The sequence below is a fragment of the Hyperolius riggenbachi genome, chromosome 4, assembly GCF_040937935.1.
Source record: "Hyperolius riggenbachi isolate aHypRig1 chromosome 4, aHypRig1.pri, whole genome shotgun sequence".
Classification (NCBI taxonomy): Eukaryota; Metazoa; Chordata; class Amphibia; order Anura; family Hyperoliidae; genus Hyperolius; species Hyperolius riggenbachi.
The window spans coordinates 501,459,754-501,472,598 of NC_090649.1; the positions used below are offsets into that span (position 1 = coordinate 501,459,754).

The 12,845-nt window shown below is 51.5% G+C and overlaps 2 protein-coding genes across 2 annotated transcripts in view; both read right to left on the reverse strand.

The window, feature by feature from the left end:
• Positions 1-1,916: 1,916 nt before the first annotated feature.
• Positions 1,917-5,667, reverse strand: GPR75 (G protein-coupled receptor 75). The gene is made up of 2 exons (XM_068279726.1): positions 5,571-5,667; positions 1,917-4,348 (listed from the first exon to the last, which is right to left on the reverse strand). The coding sequence occupies exon 2, from the start codon at positions 4,199-4,201 to the stop codon at positions 2,588-2,590; it is 1,614 nt and encodes a 537-aa protein (XP_068135827.1). The 5' UTR covers positions 4,202-4,348; positions 5,571-5,667; the 3' UTR covers positions 1,917-2,587.
• Positions 5,668-7,635: 1,968 nt separating this feature from the next.
• The window catches only part of LOC137504876 (NAC-alpha domain-containing protein 1-like), a 128,290-nt gene continuing 123,080 nt past the window's right edge, over positions 7,636-12,845 (reverse strand). Inside the window, exons 3-5 of the mRNA XM_068233470.1 lie at positions 9,599-11,659; positions 8,476-9,546; positions 7,636-8,423 (exon numbers count right to left, since the gene is read on the reverse strand). Coding sequence (XP_068089571.1) covers positions 7,636-8,423; positions 8,476-9,546; positions 9,599-11,659 — 3,920 coding nt within the window. The remainder of the gene's footprint in view (positions 8,424-8,475; positions 9,547-9,598; positions 11,660-12,845) is intronic.

The window sequence follows — 12,845 nt, forward strand, 5'->3', positions numbered from 1 at the left end:
CTTTCCTGATGTGCGGCTTTGATGCGTTTTTGCATATTATGCAACAAAACCAGTGTTTTTGAAAACGCACGCATATAAAACGCATGTGTTTTTTATATGCATATTTTTTCCTTTCATTTCCTACTTTCATTGGCGGCAAAAACGCTAACACAGCGGTTTCCGCAACGCTAGCGTTTCTGCTATGTGTGCAACTAGCCTCAAAATGTATCTTATTTTATTGTTAAAAAAAAAGTTCCTGTAAAAGTGTACGGTAAAGTGTAACAGGCGGTGCCTGCAATGCCGGGCTCTGTCTGCAGGATGGAGGATAAAATACTCACCTGTCCTGACGTCATCCATACAGGCAGCTGATCTCGCTCCATCTCCCTGCCATGGTTCTGTGCACGCCCACCTAACAGCTGCTGCGTCCTGATTGGAGGCTGACGAGCTGGGGGCGGGCCGTGGCCACGCAGACAGAGGTGACCGAAGACCTTCAGAAACATGGCCGCCGCACTGCCAAGGGAGGGGCAGAACGTCTCTCTCTAACCTCAGGACAGGTAATGTATACCTCCCCCCCATCTGTCCTCATACAGGCGGAGCCTGTCATTACACTGGAAGCACTCTTTACGTTCACCTTCACATGCTATAAGCTGTTATGGGCAATAGGGATTATCAATGAGATGCAAATATTTCTGAGTTCATACAGGATTATGTAAATGTTTATGCAAATGTATCTGCAGCTGCAAAATGGACCAAACCAGTTAAACCTTGGTGGGACTTGATTGGTCCATTTTCAAGCTGCATACAAATGTACATAGGGACAGATTTATCAAAGCATTACCAACAGGTTTTTTTTATTCCTAAACTGTTCTCCAGAGGAACTGTTCTGCATGATAATAGGAACCTTCTCAAATCCTTCGTAATAACGGCAGTTCAGTGTTTTTAGAGCTGCACTACAGTTAAGAAAAGTCCATCCCTAAAATGCTGCAGATTAAGAAGTGCTTAATAGCAGTTCTCCAGATAGTGCAGCAGTGCAGGCTAGGCATGATTTGTGAAGGGCTCCTCCCCCTGCTGAATCCTGTGCAGCTGTTCTGTGCTTAATCCTTCCAGTGCTGGGTATTGATGCAATACAGCAGATGTTTTGGTTACCTTAGCAACAACAATTTCCCTCACACACTGCACTGCCGGAGAGACCTTCTTAACTCCTCCTATTTCACAACAGTTCAAAGGAGTGCTTTCGCGAAAAAAGTAGGCAGTTAAAAAATGTGACAGATGACAGGTTTTGGGCCAGTCCATCTTTTGAAGGGGGATTCTCAGGGCTTTCTTTATTTTCAACAGCATTTCCTGAAGAACAGTTGCAAAATCTAACTGACATAATAGTGTGCAAGTGATTAGGGAGGCCGGCTGGTATCTTGCTATTTTGGCAGTTAAACTGTTGTTCAGGAAATGCTGTTGAAAACAAAGAAAGCCCTGAGAATCCCCCTTAAAAAGATGGACTGGCACAAAACCTGTCATCTGTCACATTTTTTAACTGCCTACTTTTTCCGCGAAAGAACCCCTTTAAGAAGGAATCTGCACTATTTGGTGATTTCTTAAGATGTCTGAGACAAATTTGCACAGATTTCTAAAAACCTACCAATATTTTGTCTCAGACACTCTTGATAAACGTCCCTGAATGTCCTGCATGAACTTGGACATGTTCGCATCTCGTTGATCCTCCCTGATGGGCGATATCCTCTTTCTTTAGCTCTGTGAGGACAGAAGAGTGTCGCTGCTGTGTAGATAATCATCATCATTCGAATGCAGAAAAAGTAGTTTATAATATTAATTCAATGTACACTATATGCTGTATGAGAAGAAAAATAACATACATTAACAGTGCTCAGTTTAAAATATAAGTACAAAAGTTAATGGTGCAATATAGTTCTGTTTCCCCCCCTCCCCCATCAGGCTTAGAAAAATCCGCCCCTCTTGTTACTGTGATTTGTTACACGGTTTAATAAAGTTATATGAAAAAGACTTTCTTCCCCATGAAGTGAGTCCTAATACTTGGGAATCAGTATAGTCAGGGCCGTTTCTTGGGCAGTGCGGGCAGGGCGACCGCACTGGGCGCAGACCAGCAAGTAGAAGGGGGGGCGCAGGCAGAAGGATATAATTGCTAGGGAGCTGGTAATGCGCGGTGCAGCCAAATGGAAGAAGAAAGAAGATTACCAGCGCGATCACCTTTCTTGACTCCTCCTAGGCTGCCTGCGTCAGACTTCAAGTCATCATCATGTCACCACCACGTGATGACACCTGATGTCTTGTAGCGGTACTGCAGGCTGTGAGTGCGCGGCACCCATGGAGGAGTCGGCTTTCCGGGCTCTCCTCGTCTGGGTGTTTTCCTGGTCCCTGCTTCCTCCTGGAAGAGCGGCTGGACACTAGAAAGTAGGCAGATCTACTTGTGACCTGTGGCTGTGTTTCTGTTCCTAAAGAGTAAGGGTTCCCGAGTCCACAGGGGTGGGGGGAAGGGGGCACAATTTTAACACCCTCGCCCTGGGTGCAATTTAGCCTAGAAACTGCCCTGAGTATAGTGTGCCGGTCTGCGGGGACAAGCTGCAGGCTGGGCTCATCAGACAGATGGCACGGGGATATGCTTGGCAGAAATACTCTCACACTCTTGCATGATATCATTACTGGTGTGGTAATGCATGGCAATATATGACTTGCCAAAGCCGAAGGCGGAGTTTACCGGCTGCAGGCTATTGGGGGTGCTGACTTCCTGGGAGGGGCTGCTATTATAGATGCTATAGTAGGGATCGATGTGGGTATGGATGGGGGTGGAAGTGCTTTGGGCATAATGCTGATGCCCCCCAGAGCCTTTCGGACTCAGCACGCTGTCTTTAGAATGGCTCGGGCCGCAAGCTTGGTCCACAAACTTTTTCTGTGGCTTTGGAGACAACATGTACGCAGAGTTGGTCTCGTGGTGCGAGGACTTGTTCCGGTTGACCTCCAGGCTGCCTTTGCCCATGGCGCGTAGCCTGGTTTTCTGCTTGCAGCATAAGAATCCCAGGGCAACATACTGCAGACACCAGAGAACCCTCCTCCGCAGGCCGGCACTGTTGCGGGAGTAGATAAAGGGGTTTAGGCCGGACTTTAGAAAGATCAGAGTGAATCCACACAGCTCAAACTGGTACAAGACGAAACTGCCGCTATTCGTCAGAACGTCTTGGACCAGAGAGATCCCTAATGGGAGGCAGCAGATGAGCACAGAGAGGACAATGACCACACAAGTCACTACCGCTTTGGAATCCTTTGCGGTGGACAGGTTGACCGCGGACACAAGCTGTAGTCTGCTCCCTGGAACGGGCATTTGGCTCAGTTTTTTGGTGTAGGCGTGAGTCTGAACGTGTTGAAGTTTGTTGTAGTTCTGGTTCCTGTACAAAGCAGGAACGGTGCACTGTACCCCATCCACTCCAGGCACAATAAACGGTTGTGGTCTGGTTGCATCCACTGTGATGATTGGACATTTCCTCACTTGGGCGTTCTTCCTCAGCGTTTGGGCGATCATGATGTAAGATGCCGACACAACTGCCACACAGAAAGTGAAGTCTATGACATACAAGTACAGGATGACTTTGCCATCGCTACTGATCAGGCTGTACATGGGTAAGCATATAGGTGACTTTCGTGTCCTTAGTGTGGCTAGGGTGGCGAGGGTAAAGCTTGTTGTCCAAAGGAGCACCGTGAGGAATAAAGTGCAGGGGAAGGAGGCTGTCCGATTCGGCTGTTGTCCAAGCACCATCCTTAGTCGGTGAAGGGCAATCACCGCTACAGTTTTTAAGGACATGATGATAAACCCGGAACTGGTGAGGTGAAAGGTGAAGCAGAACGCGTCGGGGACATTGCTGCCGGTATCAAAAAACAAAACAAAGGCAAACATGGGGGCGGAGATGCAACAAATGAAAAGGTCACAGAAGGACAAGTTCAGGATCATAAAGTCAAAGTTCGTCCTAAATTTCCTAAAGGCCGGGTCAAAGAAGGATAAGAAGACCACCAAGTTCCCGTAGGATCCCAGGCAGAAGATGATGACCAGGACAAACGTGCAGGTGACCAGCGTGGCCGTGTGGATGATCTGCTGGATGTCTCGCAGTGTCCCGTTGCCCACGTGGGCCACGGACGTGCTGTTCACATAGTCGTAACGTATCTGATCCGCAAAGTCAGTCATTGTGTCTGATAAATTCATGATTAACACTCAAGGCTTCCGGGGGGGCCGGTTATGCTGGGTGAGCCCGGGAAAAGGTCCTCTCCCAGGCAAGTCCATGGAAAGCGCAGCACAACTCAATAACACTCCAGGCTGAGGAGAGGCCTAATCTGCAAATCAGGAGGGGGCCTGGAAAAAAAAACAACAAAAACATCACTACTTCCTGCTGGCATAGAAAAAATTACATAACTAAATATGTAACAAGATGCAGATTTATCACTTTCATAATTTCATATGGAGAAATAAAAGAATTGGTTTCCATAACATGCAGAATCTCCTATATACAATGTCCCCTCCCCCATATACAATGTCCCCTCCCCCATATACAATGTCCCCTCCCCCATATACAATGTCCCTTCCCCTACTATCTACAATATCTCCCCCATATACAATGCCCCCCTATATATAATGTACTCCCCTCCTATATACAACGCCCCCCTCCTGTATACAATGTCCCCTCCCCCATATACAATGTACTTCGTCCTACTATATACAATGTTCCCCCTCCTATATACAATGCCCCCCCCACCTCCCCCATATACAATGTCCCCTCCCCCATATACAATGTCCTTCTCCCTACTATATACAATGTTCCCCCCTCCTATATACAATGCCCCCCCCCACCTCCCCCTATATACAATGCCGCCCCCATATATAATGTCCTCCCCTCCTATATACCATGCCCCCTTTTATATACAACGCCCCCCTCCTGTATACAATACCCCCCCCCCCATATATAATGTCCTCCCCTTCTATGTACAATGCCCCCCCTTATATACAATGCCCCCCCTCTCCCTATATACAATGCCCTCCCCCCCCCCCTCTCCCTATGTACAATGCCCTCCCCCTATATATTATGTGACGTCCCCTGTGCAGTGTAAGAGTAGCATCAGCAGCAGTCTCTGCATCAGAACCCAGCACTGGCCTCTCTCTGATCTGCACGGAGGCCCCCCAGCACTGGCCTCTGCAACCATCCTCCTCCTCCTCCTCCTGCCAGCAATAAACAAGTGCAGCAGCAGCAGGGCCCATCTGCAGGCAGCAGCACATAGCAGCAGAGATGGAGGGAGGGGGAGGAGGGGGGCTGTGCAGGGAGGACAGGGGGGGGGGGGCTGTGCAGGGAGGGTATGGGGGGCTGTGCAGGGAGGATATGGGGGGGCTGTGCAGGGTGATGGGGGAGAGGGTGCAGCAGCAGGGCCCATCTGCAGGCAGCAGGCACATAGCAGCAGAGATGGAGGGAGGGGGACTGTGCAGGGAGGACAGGGGGGGCTGGTGCAGGGAGGATATGGGGGGCTGTGCAGGGAGGACAGGGGGGCTGTGCAGGGTGATGGGGGAGAGGGTGCAGCCCACATACCTGGCAGCAGGCTCCGGAGCCCCGGGTGCACACAGGAGATGCGGGTACCCAGCCTGCTGCAGCCAATCCCCTCTGTGTGTCCATCTCTCCAGCATCAGCTGCAGCATCCGATGTCAGGGAGCCGCTGATTGGCTGCCGGGGATGCTGATGCTGCGAGACAATGGCTGCTCTGCTACCCAGAGAGAGAGATGGAGGCTGCTACTGCGGCTGCCCGGGAACGCAGCATCACACGGGGGGCAGGGAACCAGCATTACTCATACAGGAATACAGGGAACCAGCATGACTTATACAGCAATACAGTGAACCAGCATTACTCATACAGCAATACAGGGAACCAGCATTACTCATACAGGAATACAGGGAACCAGCATTACTCATACAGCATCACAGGGAACCAGCATTCCTTATACAGCATCACACGGGGGGCAGGGAACCAGCATGACTTATACAGCATCACAGGGAACCAGCATTACTCATACAGCAATACAGGGAACCAGCATTACTCATACAGGAATACAGGGAACCAGCATTACTCATACAGGAATACAGGGAACCAGCATTACTCATACAGCATCACAGGGAACCAGCATTACTCATACAGGAATACAGGGAACCAGCATTACTCATACAGGAATACAGGGAACCAGCATTACTCATACAGCAATACAGGAACAAGGAACCAGCATTACTCATACAGCAATACAGGAACAAGGAACCAGCATTACTCATACAGCAATACAGGGAACCAGCATTACTCATACAGCAATACAGGGAACCAGCATTACTCATACAGGAATACAGGAACAAGGAACCAGCATTACTCATACAGCAATACAGGGAACCAGCATTACTCATACAGCAATACAGGGAACCAGCATGGCTCATACAGCAATACAGGGAACCAGCATTACTCATACAGCAATACAGGGAACCAGCATTACTCATACAGCATCACAGGGAACCAGCATGACTCATACAGCAATACAGGGAACCAGCATTCCTTATACAGCATCACACGGGGGCAGGGAACCAGCATGACTTATACAGCATCACAGGGAACCAGCATTACTCATACAGCAATACAGGGAACCAGCATTACTCATACAGCAATACAGGGAACCAGCATTACTCATACAGGAATACAGGGAACCAGCATTACTCATACAGCAATACAGGGAACCAGCATTACTCATACAGCAATACAGGGAACCAGCATTACTCATACAGCATCACAGGGAACCAGCATTACTCATACAGCATCACAGGGAACCAGCATTACTCATACAGCATCACAGGGAACCAGCATTCCTCATACAGCATCACAGGGAACCACCATTACTCATACAGCATCACAGGGAACCAGCATTACTCATACAGCATCACAGGGAACCAGCATTACTCATACAGCATCACAGGGAACCAGCATTACTCATACAGCATCACAGGGAACCAGCATGACTCATACAGGAATATAGGGAACCAGCATTCCATATACAGGAATACAGGGAACCAGCATTACTCATACAGCATCACAGGGAACCAGCATTACTCATACAGCAATACAGGGAACCAGCATTACTCATACAGCATCACAGGGAACCAGCATTACTCATACAGCAATACAGGGAACCAGCATTACTCATACAGCAATACAGGGAACCAGCATTACTCATACAGCAATACAGGGAACCAGCATTACTCATACAGCATCACAGGGAACCAGCATTCCTCATACAGCAATACAGTGAACCAGCATTACTCATACAGCAATACAGGGAACCAGCATGACTCATACAGGAATACAGGGGCAGGGAACCAGCATTACTCATACAGCATCACAGGGAACCAGCATTACTCATACAGCAATACAGGGAACCAGCATTACTCATACAGCAATACAGGGAACCAGCATTACTCATACAGGAATACAGGGAACCAGCATTACTCATACAGCAATACAGGGAACCAGCATTACTCATACAGCAATACTGGGAACCAGCATTACTCATACAGCAATACAGGGAACCAGCATTACTCATACAGCAATACAGGGAACCAGCATTACTCATACAGCAATACAGGGATACGCTTCTGCTCGGAACCTTGCTGCTCCCTCCTCATCCTGCTCTGATATGGGCACTCCACCTTCTACCGCTTCTGCTCGGAACCTTGCTGCACCCTCCTCATCCTGCTCTGATATGGGCACTCCACCTTCTACCGCTTCTGCTCGGAACCTTGCTGCTCCCTCCTCATCCTGCTCTGATATGGGCACTCCACCTTCTACTGCTTCTGCTCGGAACCTTGCTGCACCCTCCTCATCCTGCTCTGATATGGGCACTCCACCTTCTACCGCTTCTGCTCGGAACCTTGCTGCACCCTCCTCATCCTGCTCTGATATGGGCACTCCACCTTCTAGCGCTTCTGCTCGGAACCTTGCTGCACCCTCCTCATCCTGCTCTGATATGGGCACTCCACCTTCTAGCGCTTCTGCTCGGAACCTTGCTGCACCCTCCTCATCCTGCTCTGATATGGGCACTCCACCTTCTACCGCTTCTGCTCGGAACCTTGCTGCACCCTCCTCATCCTGCTCTGATATGGGCACTCCACCTTCTAGCGCTTCTGCTCGGAACCTTGCTGTACCCTCCTCATCCGGCTCTGATATGGGCACTCCACCTTCTACCGCTTCTGCTCGGAACCTTGCTGCACCCTCCTCATCCTGCTCTGATATGGGCACTCCACCTTCTACCGCTTCTGCTCGGAACCTTGCTGCACCCTCCTCATCCTGCTCTGATATGGGCACTCCACCTTCTACCGCTTCTGCTCGGAACCTTGCTGCACCCTCCTCATCCTGCTCTGATATGGGCACTCCACCTTCTAGCGCTTCTGCTCCGGAACCTTGCTGTACCCTCCTCATCCTGCTCTGATATGAGCACTCCACCTTCTAGCGCTTCTGCTCGGAACCTTGCTGTACCCTCCTCATCCTGCTCTGATATGGGCACTCCACCTTCTAGCGCTTCTGCTCGGAACCTTGCTGCTCCCTCCTCATCCTGCTCTGATATGGGCACTCCACCTTCTACCGCTTCTGCTCGGAACCTTGCTGCACCCTCCTCATCCTGCTCTGATATGGGCACTCCACCTTCTACCGCTTCTGCTCGGAACCTTGCTGCTCCCTCCTCATCCTGCTCTGATATGGGCACTCCACCTTCTAGCGCTTCTGCTCGGAACCTTGCTGCACCCTCCTCATCCTGCTCTGATATGGGCACTCCACCTTCTACCGCTTCTGCTCGGAACCTTGCTGCACCCTCCTCATCCTGCTCTGATATGGGCACTCCACCTTCTAGCGCTTCTGCTCGGAACCTTGCTGCACCCTCCTCATCCTGCTCTGATATGGGCACTCCACCTTCTAGCGCTTCTGCTCGGAACCTTGCTGCACCCTCCTCATCCTGCTCTGATATGGGCACTCCACCTTCTAGCGCTTCTGCTCGGAACCTTGCTGCACCCTCCTCATCCTGCTCTGATATGGGCACTCCACCTTCTACCGCTTCTGCTCGGAACCTTGCTGCACCCTCCTCATCCTGCTCTGATATGGGCACTCCACCTTCTAGCGCTTCTGCTTGGAACCTTGCTGCACCCTCCTCATCCGGCTCTGATATGGGCACTCCACCTTCTAGCGCTTCTGCTTGGAACCTTGCTGCACCCTCCTCATCCTGCTCTGATATGGGCACTCCACCTTCTAGCGCTTCTGCTCGGAACCTTGCTGCACCCTCCTCATCCTGCTCTGATATAGGCACTCCACCTTCTAGCGCTTCTGCTCGGAACCTTGCTGCACCCTCCTCATCCTGCTCTGATATGAGCACTCCACCTTCTAGCGCTTCTGCTCGGAACCTTGCTGCACCCTCCTCATCCTGCTCTGATATGAGCACTCCACCTTCTAGCGCTTCTGCTCGGAACCTTGCTGCACCCTCCTCATCCTGCTCTGATATGAGCACTCCACCTTCTAGCGCTTCTGCTCCGGAACCTTGCTGTACCCTCCTCATCCTGCTCTGATATGAGCACTCCACCTTCTAGCGCTTCTGCTCGGAACCTTGCTGTACCCTCCTCATCCTGCTCTGATATGGGCACTCCACCTTCTACCGCTTCTGCTCGGAACCTTGCTGCTCCCTCCTCATCCTGCTCTGATATGGGCACTCTACCTTCTACCGCTTCTGCTCGGAACCTTGCTGCTCCCTCCTCATCCTGCTCTGATATGGGCACTCCACCTTCTACCGCTTCTGCTCGGAACCTTCCTGCACCCTCCTCATCCTGCTCTGATATGGGCACTCCACCTTCTAGCGCTTCTGCTCGGAACCTTGCTGCACCCTCCTCATCCTGCTCTGATATAGGCACTCCACCTTCTAGCGCTTCTGCTCGGAACCTTGCTGCACCCTCCTCATCCTGCTCCGATATGGGCACTCCACCTTCTACCACTTCTGCTTGGAACCTTGCTGCACCCTCCTCATCCTGCTCTGATATAGGCACTCCACCTTCTACCGCTTCTGCTCGGAACCTTGCTGCACCCTCCTCATCCTGCTCTGATATGAGCACTCCACCTTCTAGCGCTTCTGCTCGGAACCTTGCTGCACCCTCCTCATCCTGCTCTGATATGGGCACTCCACCTTCTAGCGCTTCTGCTCGGAACCTTGCTGTACCCTCCTCATCCTGCTCTGATATGGGCACTCCACCTTCTACCGCTTCTGCTCGGAACCTTGCTGTACCCTCCTCATCCTGCTCTGATATGGGCACCCCACCTTCTACCGCTTCTGCTCGGAACCTTGCTGCACCCTCCTCATCCTGCTCTGATATGGGCACTCCACCTTCTACCGCTTCTGCTCGGAACCTTGCTGTACCCTCCTCATCCTGCTCTGATATGGGCACCCCACCTTCTACCGCTTCTGCTCGGAACCTTGCTGCACCCTCCTCATCCTGCTCTGATATGGGCACTCCACCTTCTACCGCTTCTGCTCGGAACCTTGCTGCACCCTCCTCATCCTGCTCTGATATGGGCACTCCACCTTCTAGCGCTTCTGCTCGGAACCTTGCTGCTCCCTCCTCATCCTGCTCTGATATGGGCACTCCACCTTCTACCGCTTCTGCTCGGAACCTTGCTGCACCCTCCTCATCCTGCTCCGATATGGGCACTCCACCTTCTATCGCTTCTGCTCGGAACCTTGCTGCTCCCTCCTCATCCTGCTCTGATATGGGCACTCCACCTTCTACCGCTTCTGCTCGGAATCTTGCTGCACCCTCCTCATCCTGCTCTGATATGGGCACTCCACCTTCTAGCGCTTCTGCTCGGAACCTTGCTGCACCCTCCTCATCCTGCTCTGATATGGGCACTCCACCTTCTAGCGCTTCTGCTCGGAACCTTGCTGCACCCTCCTCATCCTGCTCTGATATGGGCACTCCACCTTCTACCGCTTCTGCTCGGAACCTTGCTGCACCCTCCTCATCCTGCTCTGATATGGGCACTCCACCTTCTAGCGCTTCTGCTCGGAACCTTGCTGCACCCTCCTCATCCTGCTCTGATATGGGCACTCCACCTTCTAGCGCTTCTGCTCGGAACCTTGCTGCACCCTCCTCATCCTGCTCTGATATGGGCACTCCACCTTCTACCGCTTCTGCTCGGAACCTTGCTGCTCCCTCCTCATCCTGCTCTGATATGGGCACTCCACCTTCTAGCGCTTCTGCTCGGAACCTTGCTGCACCCTCCTCATCCTCCTCTGATATGGGCACTCCACCTTCTAGCGCTTCTGCTCGGAACCTTGCTGCACCCTCCTCATCCTGCTCTGATATGGGCACTCCACCTTCTACCGCTTCTGCTCGGAACCTTGCTGCACCCTCCTCATCCTGCTCTGATATGGGCACTCCACCTTCTACCGCTTCTGCTCGGAACCTTGCTGCATCCTCCTCATCCTGCTCTGATATGGGCACTCCACCTTCTAGCGCTTCTGCTCGGAACCTTGCTGCATCCTCCTCATCCTGCTCTGATATGGGCACTCCACCTTCTACCGCTTCTGCTCGGAACCTTGCTGCTCCCTCCTCATCCTCCTCTGATATGGACACCCCACAACTTACCACTCTCCTCACCACCAGGGATGCTCACCGAGGTTAATCACATGTAACCCCCCTAAAAAGAGGGTTCCAGATTACTAAAGCATTCCCATATGTGTGGCGCCTTTGAGACTAAGGCCTCGATTCATAAAGCATTACCTCATGCGGTAATGCTGAAAACGGCAGACTTTACCGACCACTTAGCAAAATGTCAATTCATAAAGGCTGTTACCGCATGAAAAGCTGACATTACCGACCAGGGAGATAAATTACCGATTTGGCTGCAGTTACCGACAACACATGTCAGTAAATTGTCAGCAAATGTCAATTCATAAAGCTTTCAACATGCGGTAAGCCAGGCGGTAGTTACCGACACCTCTGGTGAGGTCTTAACGGGTTACCGACAGCTCTGATAAGTGCAGAGAGCCGTTGTCTGTTTGATTCATCTGTGGAGAGAGCCAGAGAGCCCTCTGTGTGAATCATTTCAGCAGGCAGGGAAAGACTGTGTGACTCATCTGTCTGAGTCATCAGTGGGAGAGCCAGAGAGAGCCGTCTGTGTGATTCATTTCTGCAGGGCAAAGAGGGAATCGGGACACTGCTCTACTCTACCGCTCAATGGGCTGCGGTAATTTACCGACCTCCAAGGGCAGCTGGGGAAATCTTTATGAATTAGCACACAGACCGGGAAAATACCGCACTCGGACAAGATTTTTCTTATCGCACTGCTGGTTATGAATCGAGGCCTAAGTATCAAGCTGCTACATCCTAAATGCCGCATGAGAAGGGAAAGTAAGCACTAAAAAGGTCGCATAACCAGTTGCTAGGCGACCGCAGTATGCAAATTAGGGGAATTTGCTGGGACTTTCCAGAGTCCCGCATGGCCTGTCAGAGAGACACAGCGCAGTGGGCAGGGTCTAGAGGGGTGGAACTGGTGAGAACTGGAGGAGAGAGGGAGAGAACGTGGAGGAGAGAGGACTTGAAGGAGGAGCGAGTAGTGCGGAGCAGGGTGGGAGGCCAGACCAGTGCAGAGAAAGGCCGTAGCAGTCGCCAGGAAACTAGCGGGACCCGGCGACCTATACAGAGAGAGACACAGTCGAGCAGCAAGGACAGCGGCAGTGGGCCTGACACTACCCGGAGACCGGAGGCGGCAGACCTGGACCAACCCTGATCTAAAGACATTCGCAG